The following is a 22,799-nucleotide window of genomic DNA, read 5'->3' on the forward strand; positions in this document are numbered from 1 at the left end:
TCCGCCTGCCTCTGCCTCCCGAGTGCTGGGATTAAAGGCGTGCGCCACCATCGCCCGGCGATATTGGTGATCTTGCTTGAGATTTTTGGAGACATAAAACCACCCAGTGTACCTACTGTAGAAGTATAAAGTCTTTATTTCTAATTAGTTGATTGATTTCAAGAGTGTTTTCCTAGCTGGGCAGTGGTGGCACAAATCTTTAATCCCAGCACTTGGAAGGCAGAAGCAGGTGGATCTCTTGAGTTCTGAGGCCAGCCTGGTCTACAAGAGCTAGTTCCAGGATAGCCAACACTATACAAAGAAGCCCTGTCTAGAAAAACAATGTTTTCTTACCATTTTTAATGTTCTGTGTCTTTTTCAGCCTATGAGTGGAACACTTAAAGAAAGGCTAAAGAAAACAAGGGCTTCGTCTCATTCCTTTTGTAGCGTGGTGAAGCGACTTAAAGTGGAGAACGAAGAAAATGACGAGACCGTACCAGAGCCAGGAGTATCTTCCAAAGGGAAAAGCTGCTCGGAGGTCCAAGAAAGTGTGAAACACATAGACAGTGAATCTGAAAAAGATAGCTCGGAGAGTAAAAATACATGCAAATCTAAGTCACCTGATACTGGGTCACCCGGTGCCCTCCAAAATGATTCTGTGAGTGAGAGTACTAAAGAAAGATTAAGGGAAGAAAAAGCAAAATTGACAAAGCAGGTTCAAGAGAAGGAAGAACTTCTTCGGAGATTAAAACTTGTCAAAATGTATAGAATAAAGGTGAGAAGAATTTTAGAACCATTGAATAATTTTTACATAAATTGCAGTAACTTCAGAATTTGGAAATCATTTGGTCTGATAAGCAAGAAGCCAGATAGCCAGAAAAGAAACCTATCTTACAACAGCTTTAACTGAAGTAGAAGTAATTGATTTAGAGTGAGGTAGATGAGCCCCGGTCAACACAAGCTTTTGTTCAGTACACATTTGAAGCTTTTTGGCTTTAATTTCTAGCCAGTAGCAAAGTTAGAAGTATACATTGTTAGGAAATTCTCTGGGAACAGAAAGGAATGACAGTAGAACAATAGCCCACAGATTACAGTATAAAGTGCTTTCGGGAGTGATCCTGTATCTCTGCATAAAACGTAAGGAATTTTATTTGAGAAAACAAGATTTTAGGTTTCAGCTCCCGTAGGTTGATGTCAGTAGAGCATGGATGTTTGGAAGGTTGTGACGTCTTTATCTGGATAGTTTTTGCCCATTTAACACCTCATTCCCCAGAAACATGGAATAAACGACTGGACAGTGTTTCTTATTTGTGCTTCTGAATTTTTGACTTTTCTAAAGGTGACTTATTTTTTAAGGTTTAAAATATTTTTAACTTGAGAACAGTTTGAGGTTTACAGAAAAATTAGGAAGCTACAACATGGCATTATATCTTAAAAGTATAGTAGTAATACAGACGATTCTGTATTTAATATGCAAATTTTATACTTTTTTTTCCCCTCAAGGTTAAGATTTGCCCAGAGGTTGCAGTGCCCTTTATGCCTGGGGTATTAGCATTTACAGCTAGACAGGAACTAATTTAGCTGCTTTGATATGGTCTAAGTTAAAATGCACGACTATCTGGTTATTGATTGACTTGTTTTTTCTGTTTCAGAATAACCTGGCTGAGTTAGAAATGTTAATAAAGAAGTGGAGGAGGTGCAGCCAGCGGCTGCTGTATGAGCTACAGTCAGTTATGTCTGAGGACGACGAGAAACTCAGCATCACCGAGCTGATCGACTACTATGGGGTAGATGAGAACGTTGTGCACTATAATAGAAGTGAAGAGGAATTTACAGGGGTTTGAAAAGTGTGTGTTTGTTTTCTTCAGGCTTTTTTTCTCTCCCTTTTGGGGTGATGGGATCATGCCCAGGGCCTCAAATGTGTTCTGTTTCTGAGTATATTCTTGTTCCCCTATGGAATATCTGTGAGAATATTAATGTGAAAAGTTTAAGTGTTTTAAAGGGAGGAAAGATGTAAGCTATTGTGGCTTAGAGAAAGGTATCTTGAACAGTTTAGGATATTCTGATACATAAACAAATTATAAAATGAAACTTAGTATTTTGGATATGTTTGGTAAAGAAAATATTTAAGTATTAAAAAATTAAATGATGTTTAAAAGGGAGTTTGGATAATTCTGGAAACCAGGTTTAATACATTGATTTTGTGGCAAAAGGTTTTATAATCAGTGTTAAAAAGTAGTTTATTGCATGTCTAAACCTCACCTGGCCTAAATGTAACCTGCCCCTTCTCAGTTTATGAATCTTGTCCTCAGTTGCTTAATATATCTTTTTGTCCGCTAATCTAGCAAGTAATTAAACATATATCCACAATTTTTCTCCAGATTGGTATCTTATTTTCCTCATTTATTCAAATGGCCATCTCTTTCATACCCTTATTTCCCATGTGGAGGTGTTCTCCACAGTTGCCTTCTTAGCTTCATCTATGGTGTGAATTAATTGGAAGGGTCCTCAGCCAGAAGCCTGCCTAAGTTAAATACTAGGGTACCTGTCAGCTGTGTGTGGAGGAGTGACTGAAGTTGGCCCCGTTGCTGAGAATTTAGAATGAACCTAGTGGGAAAAGCATGTTGCTGTTGCCAGAGCTATGGTATAACCTTGGGAGAAGCCAGGCTGCCGTCTTTAAGTACAGCAAGTCTGTACACACTGGTAGATGGAGGGAGAACTTTATGTTCTATTTGCCAATTATTCCTGAAACCTTCACGATTTGTGCTTTGGGGTCTAGAAAAAGTATTTATTAGTTTGTAAGTGGCTGTTATGCTCAAGCCCTCTAAGAACTTACTTTCAGCCACCCTCCCCATTCCCATTTGATCTAAATCTCTTGGTGTTTGATGCAACAGGGGACTCAAACCTGTCACACCCCCAACTACCACATACCATGTAAATTCCCTCTTGTGAGTCTAATCTTCCTGTACATAAGGCTGTGCTTCGCTTGACCTAACTAACTGTATCACTTGTTGGTAATGAATTGTAAACTACTATGCACATAATTGCTGTTCAGCAGAAGCTGAGAGGTGTTGGCCCCGTGAACACTATCGACAGATGAGGTAAAGCACTGCACCCTTCCGAAGCACCTACCAACAACTAGCCACAGTCTAGCAAGAGTCCTCCAAGCCCAGCTCAGGCCTTAAAGCTGAGGCAGCTGAGGAAGGACCACAGCTAGAGTGGTGATAAAACAAATGGCTTGGGCTGTTTGGTCTGTAGCGACCAGACTTAGCCAGTGGAATTGAGGCCCACCACCGCCCAGCCCAAATTTAGATTTTTAAATTGCAGAAAAGTGGGGCATAGACCTCGCTTGGAGACTATGATAAATGATCCTGATGCGGCCGCTCCGGAATGCAGCAGACCGCAGGCTGTAGAAGGGTGAGCGGACTTTTGTTTGCCAGAGTCTTACTACAGAATTAGTGTCATCTCCGTCAGTAGAATGAACTCTTTCAAGGGAATGAACACTTGTTTACTGAACCCTGTTAGGGTGAAAAATGAGTTCTGCTACAATAGGTAAGGAAAATTAAAAATTTCCAAAAAACTAACAAATTTTTTACAAGCTTATGTCTTGGGAAAAATGATTTGCTTTGGTTTAATTGGTAAAGGCTCCAAAATTCTGGTAATTTTAATTGAACAAAATAAATCTTGAGTGTTTTCTGGCTGAAAACACGGTTCTTGAATGAATACAAATATACAAATGGTATTTTACTCATTTATTAATGTAGGACAAATAGTTATATACTGATTAACCTAAACTTAATTTATTAAAAATGTGCAGCTAAGAGGTAACCTACTTAAATTCCCTGATACGAGAGAGAAAGTCGTTTTTATCCAAGTGACACTATTTTGGAGTAACGAGTTTGCCTCCTGCTCTGGCTGGTGTTCTACATGGGAACAAGGGCAGGGAATGTTTTCATTCTTAGCCTTTCAACTTCAGCCTGCAGTATTGAAATCTGCTCAGCTTGCTGCTTGGAGATGTTCGTCAGCTTCTGTTTTTTCAGCAGGTTTTCATACCGTTCTTTGGCAATCTTTTCACAAGTCAGCTTAGACCCTAATCCAGAAATGGAGAGAGAAATTAGTTGAGTTACTGCCAACACTTTCAGTACAGAAGCAACACCTAAGATCATGTGCGGAAGAGATGCTGGTAGCTTTTTGCTTGTTTTCGGATAACAAGGCTGCTGGTTAGAATACTAGTACCAATTACCTTTAACTGAAGAAGAAAACGCTCACCCATTTCATTGCAAATGTCTTGTCTCTCGGAGACAGCCACTAGTTCTTCCCGCAGATTGCAGCTCAGCATGTAATTTGCTATGTCTTTCTGATTACTGTATCTTCCCAATTTTTTAAGTAATTTTTTGCAGTTTTCTACGTTCTTCCTGTGAGTCTGAAAATTTTGTTCCCATGAAACCCCAAAAACAAATTTGAAAAAAAGTTATAAACATTGGAGTTTTAAAATATTTTATCATCACTGAGATAACATACTATATCCCTAGTGCCTGTTGTATGGTATGTCTTTTTTTGTTAAAAGAATGTTAACACTATACTTTAGAAACAAATTTATACTGTCACATTTTAAAACCTTTGCTTCCATTTTATGTGTTATGCAGTAAAACCGATTTTGTTATTCAGATATACAAAGAGGAAAAGTTCAAAATGCCAGGAAAAGTGTCAGTTCTTGTGTGGCTCAGATCTAACTGTCAGTTCTTGTGTGGCTCAGATCTAACTGTCAGTTCTTGTGTGGCTCAGATCTAACTGTCAGTTCTTGTGTGGCTCAGATCTAACTAATGTAAAAGCAAACACGCATTCATCTACATGTATTCCCAGATACTGACCCTAAAATCCAGAGAAATGCTGTAATCCGCAAAGTCAGCCTTCTGGACCTCAAGTTGTCATGAACATCACTAAGTTATCAACTTTCTCTTAGGTTCTGTCTGAGTTCATGGCTGAATTATTTGCCCACACGATTCACAGATGTTTCCAATTCTAATGATTGATAGGTTTAAGACTGACCTTATCTATAACATTAATCGTTTGCTCCATTATTCCAATCTGAATAGCAATCAGATTCTCGTAGTTTGGTTCATTTAGGTACTTTAAGAAGGGGGAAAAAAAGAGATATCACATACATGTAAAGATAATTTATTTCTTTTAGTAGGTAACTATGAATGGTTTTGAAAATTATAGTTTCATAATGAATATCAGAGTTAAGACTGATTTGGCCTTTGTGCGATGATATTTGCGTGTATTTAGCCATCAGCACACTCACCTATTTGCCATTTTTACTTACATTTATTCATTCAGTGTCTCGTTTGGGTCACGTTAATCATGTTCTAGTTAAAGATACCAAAGTAGATACAAAGACAGACATTACCTAGCTAGCCTTCAAGGAAAAGAAAACACATACAAATAATTGGTTACCAGGCTACCGGTATGTCAAGCGTTAGTAAATTCAAAGGCAGTTTGTGATGGAGTGGAATTTTTCTAGGCTTGGGCAATCAAGAAAGGCTGTTGAAGAAAGTGGCATAAGTTAAAACTTGACAAACTGGGTAGATAGGACAGAAGGAGGGAAGGGGCAAGGAACAGGAAGGGAAGACAAACTAGATAGGACAGGAGGATTGGAAGGGGCAAGGAACAGAAGAAGGGAAGAAATAGGAGGAGGGGGAAGAAGATGTTTCGGGTTGAAGAGCCAGTGTGAGAAAAGGTGAACTATCTGGGCGCGTGGGAGATTGCTCAATTGATAAATGCTTGCTGCTCAAGCATGAAGATCTGAGTTTGGATTCTCAGTACCCATGTAAAGCCCTAACCCAGCACTAGGCCCTGGAGCTGGCTGCTCAGCCAGTCTAGTTGAATTATGAGGAACATTCCTGAGAAAGACATCTAATGGTCCCTAGCCTCCATACATACCCACCTCCCTCCCTCCCTTCCTTCCTCCCTCTCTTCCATTTAAGAATATTGATGGATAAGAGGCATAGTGGTATCTGTTCCTCTTATTTGCCCTAAAAGCAAGTTGAAAGACACTGTCCACCATTAAGGACTTCTTAATGCATTTGGTAGTTAAAGAGTATTATTTAAAATATCTGAGCAGGGCACTGATGTTGCTTGACTCACGTAGGACCTCAGTATGGCAGCAGTGTACAAATAACTAAATGGGTTCTGAGAGGGGAGGGAAGAGCGAAGCGAGCACCACCTCAGGTCAAAGCAGTGGCAGAAACGGGATAAAGAAAAGAGAACTAGATAAACTGGGAAAGACAGGTATAGTAGAGAGACACCCAATTTTAAGTCAGAGTGAGTCTCTAGAGAGAAGAGGAATAAGTGAATTAAGAAAAGAGCCATGAAATGAGCAAATTAAACCTCTGTAAGAAAAAGAACTCACGTGTTTACGGATCTGTTAGGAACATCCCTGGCTTGGAATATGCTTGCTGTCAGGGAGGCTTCCTACTAAGTGACTATTTGTGAACAAATGAATGAAGGAGATGGACGCGGGGGCGGGGAGGACGGAGCCTTGCCTTTTGACGATCTCGCGAGAAGAACAGCATCTGGATGTCCCAGGCCTTCTGATTCAGATCTTCCATTTCCATCTCCATTTTCTTATGTTCCCACTCGATCTGATAGATTCCTTTGTGGACTTCTTTACTTTCCATCATGCTGGCAACTTTCTTTTGTCCTTGAGCCTGAAAAGGTACACCAGCAGTCACACTGACTGTGTATCCAGAACTGAAGCTGGTTTCTGTGGCTCAGTCTGTGTGAAACCTCCATGTCTTCGCATTGATTCTCTGGATAAAGCACTGGCTAACATGGCTAGGCACACCAGCATCAACCTGCTAGCTAGCAGTAAAGGAAAAAGTCAGATATGACACTTAAAACACTCTGCTATTTTGTACTTCACTTGGAATAACGAATATTCAATATATTCATATTAGGTTATGTATTCATATATTCAATAGTCATGTATTTGTATAGGTTACTCAATAACCTATATGAAATTCAGGGATATTTTAAATTAAACATTTAAATTAATTAAATATTAAATGCATTAAATTTTATCAAATATTTAGTTAAGTATTATTTAATATTACATTTAATATTTAACATCTCAATATAATATCAATAAAATTAGGGAACATCAATATAAATTATTTATTTAAATTAAAAATTGTCCTAAGATTACTAAAATGAAATTACTGTGTCACTAAAATGAATTTATACCCACATGTGGTAGCTTCTACCTGTTATTCTAGGACTTGGAAGGCTATGACAGGAAGATTGTCCCAAGTATGAGGTAAGCTTTGGTCACATAATAAGTTCCAGGCCAGTCTAGACTGTCTTGTCAATCAGTTGATCAGTTTATATAAGAGTCCCACCAGTTAACACTTTTCATTCTTTCTCTTTTTATTCCCTTTCCAAATTCTAGCTTTTTGAGTGCATGCCACTAAGCCACTCCCCCCACTGCGTCCTACCCTTCTATTTTCCTCTTTTGGTCATAACCTGGTTTCTGAACTCCTTGGATTTCCTACCTTTAATGACCCTTTAAAACTGTATTTCAATCACCTTACCCCATCTTCATCTGGCTGTCAGCAGCTCAAACATTCTAAAGTTTAAGCATTTCTCTGCTGGGAAAGCACATTGGCCCAGTAGAAGGCATGCTACGTTTAAGCTTGGGTTGCTGCAGCCAGAGAGGTTGCTGTCGGCATCTGGTGAGCGGAGGTCAGGATGGTGCCAAGCAGCCTACAAAGCACAGGGCAGCCCCCATGGAAAACAGTCTGCCCCCACCCCCGGCGACATCAAGGCTGCTAAGGCTGGGAGTCACTGTTTTGGTGTTGTGGGATTTACTTTACTTCCCCATGTCATGTGACCCCACCCTCACGAGGGCCATTCCATCCTCAACCCTCTTGACACTGTGCACACATCTCTATCTACCCCTTGGAATCTTTGTTCTCGGGGTGTCTAGGGGACAGAACCCTAGTTTTCTCTACTGCTATACTAGGAGCTCCTCCATCTCCTTGCCTGGTTCCCTCTACTGCATCCTTTAGAACTCAATTGGAGGTGCAGACACAAGCCCACTATTTTTGGTCTACCTAGCTTCCTAGGTTGTCTCGAGCAATCTCCTGGTTTAATTAGCCTGTGAGTGGATATCTGTATGTAACAGTCCATATGCAGCTGGTAACATATGCTCTACAGAGAGCGCATCTCAACTCTGAACTCTGTCAAATTGGACATTCCACTAGAATGTTTGAAATACATCTCAAATTAACCAAAGCCCAAACTCTTCACTCTGCGGCTTCAGCCAAAGCTACAGTTGCCCAGTCTTCCCACCATCAGTTAGTGATACTATATAGCTATCAGCTGCTCAGCATACAATTTAAATAATTTTAAGATTTTTCTGCTGGGCAGGGGTGGCACATGCCTTTAATCCCAGCACTGGGGAGGCAGAGGTGGGTGAATCTCTGAGTTCGAGGCCAGCCTGGTGTATAGAGCTAGTTCCAGGACAGGCTCCAAAGCTACACAGAGAAACCCTGTCTTGAAAAGCCTAAATAAATAAATAAATAATAATAAATTTCTGAGACAAGATCTTGGTATGTGATCCAGGCTGACATTGAACTTGTATCTTTCAGAAACCAAACAAAAGAGGAAAACCCACCACAAAACCTGTCAACCAAGAACTTAAGAATCTTGTAGTTACAGAAACCATGTTTCAGAAATGAAAGCTGGCCCCTGTAGTCTGGCTACTCAGGAGGTGGAAGGATCCCAAGTTTCAGGTCAGCCTAGGCAATGTAGCAAGACCTTGTCTCAAAAAACTTAGCAGAGGAGAAGACTATTTTTAAATGAAAGACAGGACATTTTGAGATGCATTAAGTGGCTGGAGAGCATCCATTGTTAGTGGACTTCATCTTAAGAGATGCTAAAGGAAGTCCTGCAAGCTGGAATAAGAGAGAGTAGAAGAAACGCAAAGCAAAAGAGATTAAAAATACTGCCTAAGAATATGAATGCATATGTAAATGTAAAATCCAGTCTGGTACCTAATTCTCCTTTTCTCTCATAATCAAAAGACAAAGGCACTCCACAGTCACCATGGATCAGTGATGATGAGTACATTCTGTGGAAAGGCAGAACGAACACAGCATGGGGGGAGGGGGCAGAGCGTCGGTGGGGCAGAACTTTGGATATTGCTAAAGCTAAGTAGGCATTAATTCGAATTTTCTTGTTACACAGTTAGGGAAAAAGAGAGCCTGGATCAGCAATTTATGTGCCAGAAAAAGAACAAGCTAAAGTAAAAGCTGGCAGGAAGCTAGAGTAAAATGGAGATAAGTGAAACAGGAAATAGGAAAACAACAAGAGTCCATGAAACAGAGAGTCGTCCTTTGGAAAAAAAATGGATTATATACTGAGAGTTATATAAACAGTATATAACTAAGATATATTAGAATGGACAATTAGCCCCACTGTCTAGAATTTTACGTCCCTTAGAATCATCTAGGGAGATTTTAAACAATATGTACATGCTGGGCACATTTACAGATTTCTGTGAGTGACTCTAGTGGCGGCTGCTGAGACGAAACACTGATGTCACTGAATTAAAGTTACTGTCTTGGTCAGGTTACCATTGCTGTATGACTAATGCCATCTTGGGGAGGAAAGAATTTATTTAATTTATGGTTCCTCATTAGTGTTCATCATCGAAGGAAGTCAGGCAGGGCAGGAACCTGGAGCAGGAGCTGACACAGAGGCCATGGAGGGGTGCTGCTTACTGGCTTGCTCCTCGTGGCTTGCTCAACCTGCTTTGTTATCGAACCCTGGACCATCACCCCAGAGATGGCCCCACCCACAATGGCTGGGCCCTCCCCCATCAGTCACTAATTCAGAAAATGCCCTACAGGCTTGCCACAGCCTGATCTTATGACGGCATTTTCCCAGTCGAGGTTCACTCTCCACTGACTCCAGCTTTGTCGAGTTGACATAAAACTAGCAGCACACTTACCATGGGAACGAGACACACTATAAAGCATTTTATGTAGAAGGTAATATGTTCAAAAACTATAATTACCCGGATCACAGAATTCAAGTCTTCAATTATGTTCTTATTGATGAGAATTGCATCGGAATATTCCAGAATCAACTGGAAATTCTCCAGTTCTACTTGTCCTTGTTTAAGAAGAATTTGTATTGTCAAGTTCACCTGGAATCTCACTTTCTCCTCCTGTAATCTAAATGGAAAAAGACTTCAAAAGAGGTCTTTGTAGTATATTTAGGCTTCAAACTTCACTTATTAGCTGAGAAATGAACTCCTAAGCAACCGAAGGAATGCGCCCTGAGTGGCATGAAGACTGTTTCCCCAAAGACACCGTTCCTAGAAGCCCCTTTAGGTGCCTCCTCACTTGATCTGGAGTTCTAATTGTTTTTTTTTTCAAGACAGGGTTTCTCTGTAGCTTTGGAGCCTGTCCTGGAACTTGTAGACCAGGCTGGTCTTGAACTCACAGAGATCCACCTGCCTCTGCCTCCCGAGTGATGGGATTAAAGGCGTGTACCACCACTGCCCGGCTTGGAGTTCTAATTGGATTGCTCAGGCAACAGTAGGGACAGAATTAGTCACACTCTTTTACTGTAAGGAAAAAACTGTAGTTTTGATTTAATGAAAGGAATTTTGAAATGAAGTAGAAATACTTTGAAAGGCAAGTCTTTTAAAATTATGACTTTATTGGTTTGTTTGGGGTTTTTTGTTGTTGTTGTTTTATTTTGGGTTTTTTGAGACAGGGTTTCTCTACGTTACAGTCCTGACTGTTCTGGAACTCACGTTATAGACCAGGCTGGCCTCAAACTCATGGAGATCTGCTTGCCTCTGCCTCCGGAGTGCTGGGATTAAATGTGTGCCCACCACCACTTGGCGATTTTATTGGTCTTTGATAATATAGCAGCAATATTAAGTCTATATACTAATTATCAAATCTGTTGCCTAGTTTGTATCCCCCCAATAACTTAGATCTAGAAATGATGTGTACTGATGAATTTGGGAGCATCTCTGAGGTATTTATTCATGTGGGTATACATACGACATTTCTGAAGCAAAGACTTCAATACAAAGCACTCACTAAAAACCACCATGAAGAAAAACACAAACCTGGTGGGTGTTTGTGGAGAAACTTGTCTGGAAATCTGCTTGGTTCCACTCAGTCTTGAGCCTGGAATTCTCCTCTGGCAGAGTCAGGCTCTTTGTGTTTTTATGATTTACACAAAATTTTATGATTTCCCCCCACCCAAAATTTACTTCTTTGTGTTAAGAGCACACATGGCAAATTCTCTTTTGAAACAAGTTTTGTGTAATAAGGCACACTCTATAAAATAGAACATTTCAGCACGGTGTCAGGACTAAGACAGGCAACCAGCTGTGAACCAGCCGTGCAGGAGGCCGGCTCCGTAGTGATAGCCCTACTTGATTGAACCCAACTCAAACTGTGAATATGAATGAATGAGCCCACGAGGTTCGGGTTACCGGAGGAGCTCCTGGAACACCTTTTCAATCTCATGCTGCACGGCCTCATCGTCCTCCACTCTCCTCCGGAGAAAAGTCGTCATTTCCTGGAGACCAGCAGCCTTCTGTTTGACCTGGTAAAGCCAACCACCAATGTGTCAGGGCTTGTGGGGACTTGATTGGAGACAATGTCTGTCTTTGACTTTTCCTAACAAGCCTATCTTTCTCAGAGATTAATAAAAGTCTAAATCTCTGCCAGAAGGTGAGTTATGTAAAACATGACTGGCACAGTCCACAAGAAATTTAAAGAGTATCAAACTGGCCTCTTGCTGAAAAGCATGTATGCAACTGATGTGTGTGTGTTTGTGTGTGTGTGTATCATGTACATGTCTATACACCATTTTTAAATCTGTTCCCAATGCTTTACATGAATTCTAGAATCATAGACACTTAGGGACAATTTGCTGATCCGATGTATGTGCACTGACTTTAGGGATTAGGAGAGAGGAGACAGAGGCGTCAGGAAACAGAAGGGTCACTTCACAGCTAAGCATGTTCTCACATCTTTACGTTACTATAGCCCCACCCTGTCTTCTGGCAAAGGATGAGGCTGCCTCTGGTGAGCTAAACACATTGTGTGCAAAACGAGGTCACGTCTAACAGTGCTGTCCAGGGGAAAGCGCTGTCAGCCCACATGTAATTTAGATGTTGTCGTCATCACATGATAAAAAGTGAAACGGAACATAACTTAATTTTACTAATACTCTTTATTGAACACACTCTCTCTGAGATATTATTCTGCTTACAAGCAATGTGGGAATATTGACGAGGCATTTTCCATTTTATGGTAGGTCTGCTAAGCCTTGTGTGTCTCCCACTCAAAGCCCTTCCGGGTACTGCTCACATCTACTTCCAGTGCACACTAACTGCTTAGCACCAGGCCATCATTTTGGACCCTGAAGATTTATAGCAACACAAATAATACTACTTGTTTTGTTATGTTATTATTGATATAACTAACCCAGCAAGAGGATCTTAAAACTTAGTTTTCCTGGATGTGCTGACAGATGTGATATTTGCTATTAGTACACTTAAGATAAAATTTAAAATGAAGTTATATACTTTGTATTCATTTTCCACTTTTGCTCGTCTGGTTGTGCAGAAATGTTCCCAGACGAAGGGGTCCAAACCTTCTGGCATGTTACTGATATTGTCCAGTTCATCCATGGCTTTCATTAGCTGGGTAAAGTTCTCCTTATTTAACTTGCCAGATCCTGGTCGCTCTCCATAAGGAACAAGACTGTTCACATCTGCATGTGTTTTCTGTTTGTGAATCCTGGTATTAGCAAGAAAAGATCATCAACCTTTCATATTCTTACAAATCCCAAAAAGAAAACAAACAAACAAAAAACCACTGTTAAGTAACAGAGTATTAGCCTAAGTCTGACACTGTATGGTAACGTCCTGTGTTCCTTCAGGGTTGGTGAGTGGGTGACTCCAGAGACAAGCACCCCCTTTGTTGTTCCCTACTCTAGGTCCCCAGACATGCCCTGGACTTAGAAGCATGCCTCATTGTTGCTGGCACCGGCAGCTTTACTCATGCTGGGAACCCCATTTCTTCTGTGTATTGTAGACAGGCAAACAAACACCCACTAGAGCAGTGTGTGTGCCCCCTGGGTCTGTCTGGCATAGCCACGCCTGGCATCTTTTCTTCAGTGGAATATGCCTGGACATATGTACCTGGGGAAAGGTACTCTTTGTCAATATTAGTAACTTAGCTTAGTTTTCTTGGGCTGTGGCTGGGAAGGGAAGAGGGTCACAGAGACCTGTCCCAGGCACGCCCCTTGGAGATACTTGACAGTGTACAGCCATAGCGATGGGTTCCACCCATATCTCAGGTTCTGGGTCTGAGAAACAGTGGAATCAGATTTAAAAAGTTCTATTTGATGACCAAGTGTTTCCCCTGGGTTTGTAATTAGCACACCTCTAGCCAGCCCCGGCAACTGATACTGTAATCTCCTCACTCAAGAGGCAGAAGCCAGAAGATAACTAAAAGTTCGAGGCCAGGCTTGACTACGCAGTAAGCTTCAGGCCGGTCAATGCTACATAGTTAAGACCGTCTCAGGGGATGTAAAGTAAAACAAAAACCCAAAAAAGTGCTCCTGAGCTAGGGAGCCAGCTCCGTCAGTTCTGAGCAGGATAAACATTTGACCTCAGCCCCAGACACCCAGCATTGTGGTACACACTTGTAATCCATCCCATCATTGGATGAGCAGATCCTGGGGCCTCTCTGGCTAGTCAGTCTAGGAGAACTGACAGGACCCAGGACAGTGAGGGAATCTGTCTCAAAAACTAACGACGGCAACCACAAACAACTCCAAAGAGTGGAAGGCAATTGGCGGGATCACCCTGACTTACACGCACGCATGTGCACAGACACACACACACACACACACACATGCACACACACAGAGACATACATGCATAAACACACCACACAGAGAGACAGAGGAACAGAGAGAGACAGAGACAGGAAGACAGACAGACAGAGACAGGAGACAGAGAGAAACTAAGACGTGAGACAAGTCCTAGGCTAAAGTCCCAGCTTTTCTGGGAGCCTGCCCAAGGTGAGAGCCTGAGTTTGTATCCCTCACATAAACTATCTCACGCCTTTGTGACAAACAGCACACTTCTTCTGTACTGCATCTGTTTGAAAATTTCAACTTATTATGTTAGCAAACTATTCCAATACTCCTCCCAGCTTAGAAACATTTCAGAACTCTAGCAAATCGTTGTTTTGTGCTTTCTTTTGCATTTTTATTTTAAACTTTATTATTAAAAAACATTGCAAATAAAAACTTTGTAATGAACATAGTCACATGAGATTCTCTGGGGATCAGATGTTTGTGGTCAGATACATTGGGAAGACAGTGCTGACTATTTTCCTTTTCCTGGGAATCCAAAGGCCACTAGCAAGTTTGGGGAGGCTCAGCAATGAAGAACGCCACTTAGCTGCAGAGACTGGTATTTCCCTCCCGCTCCATGTGCTTGGTTTTATAAGCCCGTCTCATGCTCATGCAAAACTCTGATTTACACTCTAAATCTAGGACTTAGGTTGTCTAGGAATATGTGTTGGGAAAATCCGTGTGCCAGCTATGGTTTAAGGCTTTTCACATGGGAAATAAGGACACAGACACTTAGCCACTTTTAACAGTGGGCAGAAACCATTATACTTCATTTCATGTCATAAGACACCAGCGAGACCTCAGGACGTTTAGATGATTATTTCTACCTAGTTGGGAAAAGGTAAAACTTTATAGCTACGTTACTTTCTGATGTGTGTTTACTAGTTTGTTGATTTTGTGCATGTGCTCACATGTACACATGCTGTGGCGCACTGTGGAGGCCCGAGGGCAGCTTGTTCTTATCCCACCACGTGGATCCCAAGGATACCACTCAGGTCACCAGGCTTAACCCTGCTGAGCCACCTCTCTGGCCCTGTCCTCCCTGTCCCCAACATACCATAGTACAGGAGAAACAAACCTTGGCCGGCGTTTAAAAAGTTTGTAGAGTATATCCACCTGGTGACCAGAAATGTCAGAAAATTCCTTTTTGAAGCTGCGATCCAGAATCTAAGGATAAACACATTGCATCCAGGATTGCAGACACAGAAGTCCCTCATTGGTTAACACAACCTCTAAGATGCAGACGGTGTCACTGGGACATTAAGACCTGGCTTTTACAGCTGTTGGAGAGCATCCACTCTCTATGCAAAGACTTCCTTAAAGGGCTGTGCCCAGGGAGCCTGCCAGCGCACCAAAAATGTTACCTTATAGAAGAGCCTTTAAAAGCATCTAGAATAGTAGTGTCCACAGATAATATTTATTCAGAAAACACGCAAGTCACTGTTCAACCCATTTCACCTTCTTCCTTCTCCACCTCATTTGTTCCATCTTGTTGTTGTTATTCGGGTTATTGCTTCTGTCACACACTGCTGGCTCTATTACTAAGTTGCTTTTATGAGCAACTCATGGGCCCCACAACCATATGCTTGAGAACAAACTTGTGAGAACTTGATGGCCTCACTTATAATATTTTTCTACAAGAAAAAGCTTAAATTTAAAAAAGTTGTTCTAACACACAGATTTTACAGAAACGTATAGCCATCCAGAATGAAGTTCACTCACAACTAAAGATGACAGAAAGAGAACACTCCATGAATTTATAAATTTATGCCCTGTCCACCGCCCCACTGCTAATCCCAAGTGCAACAACCCTGCCCTGTCCAGGGGATGAGCCCGTGACTCACTTTGTCTTCGGCCACCAAGTTGTCATGGTGCTCCTTGAACACATCCAGGTCTCCTCTAGCTTTACGGATGGCTTCTGCAGTCTTGCTCTATGGGAATGGCAGGGACAGTTAATCGGAACTGGAGAGCCCTCAGGTTAGACAAAGCTATAGGTGTTTTAGCAAGAATAAGAAGCCTCATAGGATGCGATAGAGCGAGAGCTGGTGCCAACACGCGTTATCCAGCCGCTCTGAAATGGTCTCCTCCTGTGTCAGAGGCGTCTAACAGCCTGCAGGGGTCTTCTGATACACTTCAGATACAGTCTGTTATGTAGCCCAGCTTTCCCTTAACCTGTGTTCCTCCTGTGTTTGCTTCCCAAGGGCTGGATTATAGGAATGAGCCACCATGTCTGGTAAAAAGTTCTTGGCAACTATTATAAACAACCTTTTTCTTTTCTTTTGGTTTTGTCTTTGACACAGGGTCTCTCTAAGTAGCTCTGGCTGTTCTGGAACTCGCCATGTAGACCAGGCTAGCTTTGAACTCAGAGATCTGCCTGCCTCTGCCTCCTGAGTGCTGAGGCATGTACCACCACTCCTGGCCAGATAAACAGACTGGAAAGTGAGTACACAAGCCATTTATGATGCAGCACACGTGTGCATACTCGGCTTCATCAACAGTATCGATGCAGGCTGACACCTGCTGAAACATTACGTATTAATAATCAGCATCAATACCCATCTCCTTAATAAACTCTATCCATTCATGTTTCTACCTAGCGTTTCTGAATATGAAAGTTTTCATTCTATAAGCTAACCCATCACTTCAAGGTTCAGTGACATTTGGGACTACCACATGGTCCAGAGAGAACGATACTCCCTGGAGAATGGCCTGTAAACAACTTCAAGGATTGTGTGCTTTGATCAAGGTCCTACAGCCAGCCCGTGGTTAAAAGCTGTATTGTTGTTGTTTGAGACAGGGATTTTCTATGTAGCCCTGGTTGTCCTGGAACTCGTTCTGTAGACCAGGCTGACCTCAAACTCACAGAGATGCCCCTGCCTCTGTCTCCGGAGTGCTGGGAATAAAGGTGTGTGCCACAACTGGCTGGTATTAACTTCAGTCCGAGAAGTCTTGGTCTTGTCTTCTATGTCATTTTGACACTACAGTGTTCTGAATCTGAGCTGCAGAATCATATGGGCTAATAAAGAGACTGACATGGGTCCTTTATCTGATCATCTAGCAAAGTCCCAGACCTGGAACCTGCTCTGAGCATGGCTGAGTAGGAAGGGCAGAAGGAAGACTATGGGGCAGAACAGCCAGACATCACTGTGCTGGGACTCGCTTGCCTCTTCAAGGCGTTCTTCTTGTCTCAGAAGATGGCTTGATTAGAGTCGAGTCTGTGACTCTGATCAAATAAGACTCTAGATGTGGAACCTGTGTCTGAGCGAGCGAGCGGCGGAGGACGCCCGAGAGGCCTGGACTTACTTTCTCCTCCTGCTTCTTCAGAAGGTAATTGTTCAGGAACTGCTCCCTGGAGCTCAGTTCTTCGTCCAGCAGCAAAGAAAACACGAGGTTGTTTATTTTCAGCTCCTCCTGTGGAAATATTAAGAGGAAGAATGTTGAAGGTCAACATTCCTAGCAGAGAAAGAACATCCTATTGGTGGTCGTAGACTTGATGCTAATCAGACAAGCTTATGAGGGGAGGAGTCCCTTAGGTGAATGCCCTGAAGAAAAGTCCTGTGGGGACTCCTAACTAGTACTTGGCTCTGTTCCCTCATCCGTCACTTTCCTGTAAGCAAAACACATACACAGAAAAATACTTAACACCAACAAATCATCCAATGAGTTATGATACAGGCCAACACTCTTATTTTCATTACTTGATTAAAAATAGTCATCTTCTCCAGCCCAGAACCAGGCGTCATCAGAGGCTCAACCCCGACAGTGACTACTTTGCCACTTCAGGCATAACAAACTCGCGTGTTTCTGCCTCAGTGTGAACGCCTGGCACAGTAGCACAGCTCATCCATTAGCAATATTTTGTCACGTCTTCTAAATCTCTCAGAACCTTTGTGTCCTCTTACGTCTCCTTCTCGCCTTTTGTAGCAATCGGCAGTCTGTAGTTTTGGGTCTCCTCAGCTGAGTGCAGGTTATAAAACTCCCAACTCCCTTCTGGGCCTTGAAAACTGGCAGCTGGATCCAGAGGCCTGGTCAGACCTTGGCTGAACCCTTTTGGCAAAACCGTGGGCTATTCTGTGTTCCCTGGGCTTATACAGTACTGTGCTCTGTTTTTGGGGGTTGTAGGTCTGGATGCTCAAAGCTCAAGCCCAGGATACCTATTGAGAGCGGCAAAATGATCATTGCCTGTCTTCACTTCTTCCATTTACTAATTGAAATATGTTATTATTTATTTATATTTTATTATTATTATTTATTTTGAGACAGGATTTCTTTGCATAGCTCTGGCTGTCCTGGAACTCACTCTGTAGACCAGGCTGGCCTCTAACTCACAGAGATCCACCTGCCTCCCAAGTGCTGGGGTTAAAGGTGTGTGCTACCACCACCCAGCTTGAAATATTTTACAAAGAGATGCTCCTACTATCATTTTCTTGCCTAGGGGCAGGAGAGTCAGTCCGGATATTGGGTACTTTACAGTTTGGGACACTGTCCTTGTTGTTGCTGTCTGAAGGTGACAGATGTTGGTGCTGACTACTAACTTGAAAGGCTCCAGGGTCAGCAGGGAGGGACCTCTGGGCATGACTGTGGGGAATCATCTGGATTGCCTCTGGAGGGAAGACTCATCTTGATTGTGGTGGGGGTCACTTACTAGGTAATGGACCGCAGGCCACATAAAAGGAGGACGAGGCATTGGCAGCATACATGCTTCCGTTGCTGCTCTGACTGGACAAAAGGGGATCATTGCTTCAGACTCCTGATGCTTGGGCTACCCTGCTGTGGTGGACTGTCACTCAAAACTCTGAGCTAAAATAAACTCGCTCTCCCTTTTGTCAGAAAATTTTTATCAAAGCAACAGGACAGGAAACTGAGACAGTGACCAGTGGGCATTTTCTTCTTCAAATGTCACAAATCCAGGAATTTGGAAAAGTTTGAGGAGTTTCAACAAATTGCAATAACAATAAAAAATACATAACAACAACAACAATAATAATAATAAATAATTATTGTTGTTATCATTGTTGATGCTGGAGACTTACATATGCAAGGCAAGTGTTTTACCCCAGCCTTTTATTTTTGATTGTTAAATGGTATCCTTTAGAGCAGAAGTGACCGTAACTCCTGAGTCCTTTGGACATTTCTTGGTAGTCTGGTCCCCCTTCATCATGTGAACAAGAAGATATTTTAAGCATGTTTAAGAAAACTAACGGCGTTATTGAAGTATTTTTCATAAACCACATATTTCACCCCTTACCACGTACAATGATGCTTTGGCACATGCGCAGAGCTATGTAGCCGTCACTAGTCAAGTTTAGAGCATGCGTCCCATTCCTAATTTATATCCATCTCCCCCCAGAACCTCTCGGAAGCGCCCCCCCCCAAACAGCTACTCTCCCTAAAGTGAGCAGGAGAGAGAGGAAGTGGAGCAGAGCCTGCCTGACTGGGGGCGGGGCAGGGAGGGGGCTGGAGAGGGACTGTGGAGAGGAGGATTGGGGCGGGGCCTCAGGAGGGACTGGGGAGGGGCCCACCAGCGTGCACGGCCTCAGCACAGGGTCGGCATGCGGGTCAGAGCCTAAGAGCGATGGATGACCCACAGATGGATGACCCACAGGCTACTTGAAAGGACAAGATCCAGAAACGAAGCTTTCGCGTACCTGGTTGACAACCATCTCCGCCTTCACCCTTCTTTCGAAGAGTCTCTTCAAGTGCTCGTCTAAGTTCTGGGTGCTTTCTTGGATAGAGTTTTGAAGTTTCTTCAGTTCAGTTTCTAAAGACTAAACGGGAGACAACAGAATAATTAAATGTTTGTCACAACTGGTGTTTGCATTTTACCTCCTGGAAGAAGCAGAGGGAAGGCAGAGAAGTACTACCTGAACCTCAAATGCTGCGTGCTTGGAACTTTTACTTTCGTTTTTCATTTTATTTCCTTTTCTGTGTGTATTCGTGTGTATTGTATATGCATGTGTGCATACCTGTGTGTGTGTGTGTGTGTGTGTACGCATGTGCCTGTATACACAGATGTGAAGGCCCGATGATGAAGTTGGGTGTCCCGCGTTATCAAACTGTTTTATTCCTTTGAGACCACTAACCCTGAAGTTCACCCTTTGGGTGGGCTGGCTGGCCAATGAGCTTTCAGGATATGCCTGTGTCCATGTCCACCCTCCACCCCCCTCACTTCCCCAACCTGGTGCCACAGCTCTGGGGTCACAGGTATGCACAGCCAGGTCTAGTTTTCTTAAAGTGAGAACTAAGAATTTGAATTCAGGGTCTCATATTTGTGTAATAAGCTCTTTAACCAGGATACGGAGCTGTCTGCCCAGCCTGATGTTTGAAAATTACATTGGAGGAAAGTAATGCTAAAGATCACTAATCAGGTAGGCCTAGTAAATCAAACTGCAGCAAATCTTTCCAGAAAACAGTTTACACATACATTTCACCCTAAATTTTTTTCTTCCTCTCCTGGTTTTGAATACCTTGATTTTTTAATATTATACATTTTGTTTTGATATTTAAGTAAAAATATATACGCATGTGTGTTTGTGTGTGTGTGTGTGTGTGTGTGTGTGTGTAAGAGAGAGAAAGAGAGAGAGAGAGAGAGAGAGAGAGAGAGAGAGAGAGAGAGAGAATGTATATTTGAGTGGGCAGGTGCACATGGAGGCCAGAAGAGGGTGTTGGATCCCTTGGAGCTTGTGTTCCAAGCATCGTGCATAGTCTGATGTGGGTGCTGGGATCCAAAGTCCCATCCTTCTGACTGAGCACTAAACACTCTTAATCTCTGAGCCATCTCCCCAGCCTTCTGGACTTGATTCTATATAACTGAAAAATTAGTTCATGGTCCAGTGTTAGGGAAGAAGATGGGGTGTGTGAACTGAAACAAGATTAGCTCTAAGTAGATCTATGTGTCCGTGTGAGAGAACCAGGTGGAGCAAAACATGGAAAACTTTTGAAAAATCCAACTGAGATTGAAGTTAACCACTGGGGGTGAATCTGTATTTTGTGTTTGTGTTTTGTTTCTTTATTCGCTGCATGAGAGCAGGTGTAGAGGAGGCAAGGGTACCTTGCTTGTTAGTTTTCTGTCAGCTTGGTACAAGCTAGAGACATCTGGGAAGAGGAAACGAATTGAGGGGTTGTCACCATCACACAGCCTGTAGACAAGTGGGGGGTGTTTCTTGATTAGTGACTGATATGGGAGGGTCCAGCTGACTTCCTGGACCCACCCTGGACAAGTGGTCCTGGGTTGGACAGGAAACAGTCAGGGAGAGTCGTGGAGAACAAGCCAGCAAGTCATGTTCTTCCTCAGCTTCAGCTTCTGCTTCCAGGCTCCTGTCTTGAGCCCTGACCTCCCTTCATGATGGGCTACAAGCTGTAAGATGAAATAAACCGTTTCTTCCGATTCAAGTTGCTTTTGGTCACTTTTGGTCATGATGTTTTATCTTGGCAATAGAAAGCAAACCAGGACAAACAACTGCATTGAATCGAGGCTGGGGCTTCACCACAGAGCTATCATGGCCACTCAGGGAAGTGAGGGCGAAGGCAGGAAACTACGTTAAAACATGGAGAGAACACACTGTAAGGGTTACTGCTTGTCTTTGTGCTTTCTGTTGCTGTGATAAACACTGCGACCAGAGCAGCTTGGGGAAGAACATCAGCTTACATGTCCTGGTCACAGCCATCAGGGAGGCAAGTCAGGGCAGGAACTGAAACCAGGGCTAGGCAGGGGCCATGGAGGAAGCCTTCTTCCACCCGGGATCACCTGCCCAAGGGTGGAACTGACCTCAGTGGGGCTAAGCCCTCCCACACCAATCAAGAAAATGTCCTATATACACGCCCACTGGCCAATCAAGTGGCGACATTTCCTTAATTCAGGCAATCTTTTCCCACTTGAGTTTGTGACAAATTGACAGAGCCACTCAGAACTCCACCCTTCACTCTTTAGGCAACTTCATCCCTACCTCTCCGAACCATGACTTCTTCCATGATTAGCTCTTTGGGTTCTTTTGGCTTTTAAACTTAGTTAAAAATACAAGGGAGAACTACAGTGAATAAAAATAATAGCCAAGCAAGAGATTCAAAGTTGCTGCAAAAGACAATGCCATGATAAAGCTGGTAAGTTGTACTATCCTGTCTTGAGTGACGGTGTGGTTTTACTGCCTTCATAAAAGAATAGTATTTGCCCTGTTATGTAACACCAACATTTTGGGGGGTTCTTACTATGTAGCCCAGGTTTCTTAGACTCTCCTTGATGAGCCTGCCCTACTTTCCAAGTGCTGGGATTGTAGGAATGGACTATCATGCCCGATTACCAACAGCTTTTATGTCTCTTCTACGGTGTGAGACATTTTCATGTGGGGATGTTTCTCTGAACTGGGAGACCATACAAAGGGAACTACATTGCAGAGCCCTCAAACAAGACCTGAACTATGTGTCATGCTGGTTGTAGGTTTCTCTTCTCAAATCCTTTCAATGAGATTGAGACTGAATCAGCCAGAAGTACTACTGGACTCTAATGGCTGTAGCCCAAACAGAGTGAGCCCTTGTAATGTCTTGTGTGTGCTAGGTGTTCCTTAAGCATATGGAAAGAGAACAGAGGATCAAATGAACAGTAACCTGTGGGAAGTGTTGACATCAACAAAAACTTTAAAAATATTATGTATTTCATTTTTTTTAAATGTCTCCAGCCCTCAGTTTTTTCTGTTCCAACCTCTAAGTTCTCAAGGGACTTTAAGTCAAATCATTATCCCTAAGTTCTTTTTTGTTTTTGTTTTTGTTTTTGTTTTTTGAGACAGGGTTTCTCTGTAGCTTTGGTGCCTGTCCTGGAACTAGCTCTTGTAGACCAGGCTGGCCTCGAACTCCCAGAG

At 42.7% G+C, this 22,799-nt stretch overlaps 2 protein-coding genes across 3 annotated transcripts in view; one reads left to right on the forward strand and one right to left on the reverse strand.

Moving 5' to 3' along the window:
- The window catches only part of Sfr1 (SWI5 dependent homologous recombination repair protein 1), a 4,702-nt gene extending 2,343 nt beyond the window's left edge, over positions 1-2,359 (forward strand). For both annotated transcript variants that reach the window (XM_005352445.3, XM_026781357.1), the window contains 2 exons: positions 362-754; positions 1,632-2,359. In XM_005352445.3, the coding sequence (XP_005352502.1) occupies positions 362-754; positions 1,632-1,823 (585 nt within the window). In that variant the 3' untranslated portion in view covers positions 1,824-2,359. The remainder of the gene's footprint in view (positions 1-361; positions 755-1,631) is intronic.
- Positions 2,360-3,716: 1,357 nt separating this feature from the next.
- Positions 3,717-22,799, reverse strand: part of Cfap43 (cilia and flagella associated protein 43) — a 90,814-nt gene continuing 71,731 nt past the window's right edge. Inside the window, exons 27-39 of the mRNA XM_026781338.1 lie at positions 21,395-21,482; positions 20,999-21,042; positions 19,596-19,715; positions 17,251-17,358; positions 15,792-15,878; positions 15,026-15,114; positions 12,605-12,818; positions 11,504-11,616; positions 10,061-10,220; positions 6,525-6,689; positions 5,029-5,109; positions 4,249-4,402; positions 3,717-4,069 (exon numbers count right to left, since the gene is read on the reverse strand). Coding sequence (XP_026637139.1) covers positions 3,903-4,069; positions 4,249-4,402; positions 5,029-5,109; positions 6,525-6,689; positions 10,061-10,220; positions 11,504-11,616; positions 12,605-12,818; positions 15,026-15,114; positions 15,792-15,878; positions 17,251-17,358; positions 19,596-19,715; positions 20,999-21,042; positions 21,395-21,482 — 1,590 coding nt within the window. The 3' untranslated portion in view covers positions 3,717-3,902. The remainder of the gene's footprint in view (positions 4,070-4,248; positions 4,403-5,028; positions 5,110-6,524; positions 6,690-10,060; positions 10,221-11,503; positions 11,617-12,604; positions 12,819-15,025; positions 15,115-15,791; positions 15,879-17,250; positions 17,359-19,595; positions 19,716-20,998; positions 21,043-21,394; positions 21,483-22,799) is intronic.

Source organism: Microtus ochrogaster, chromosome 8, assembly GCF_000317375.1.
Source record: "Microtus ochrogaster isolate Prairie Vole_2 chromosome 8, MicOch1.0, whole genome shotgun sequence".
Lineage (NCBI taxonomy): Eukaryota > Metazoa > Chordata > Mammalia > Rodentia > Cricetidae > Microtus > Microtus ochrogaster.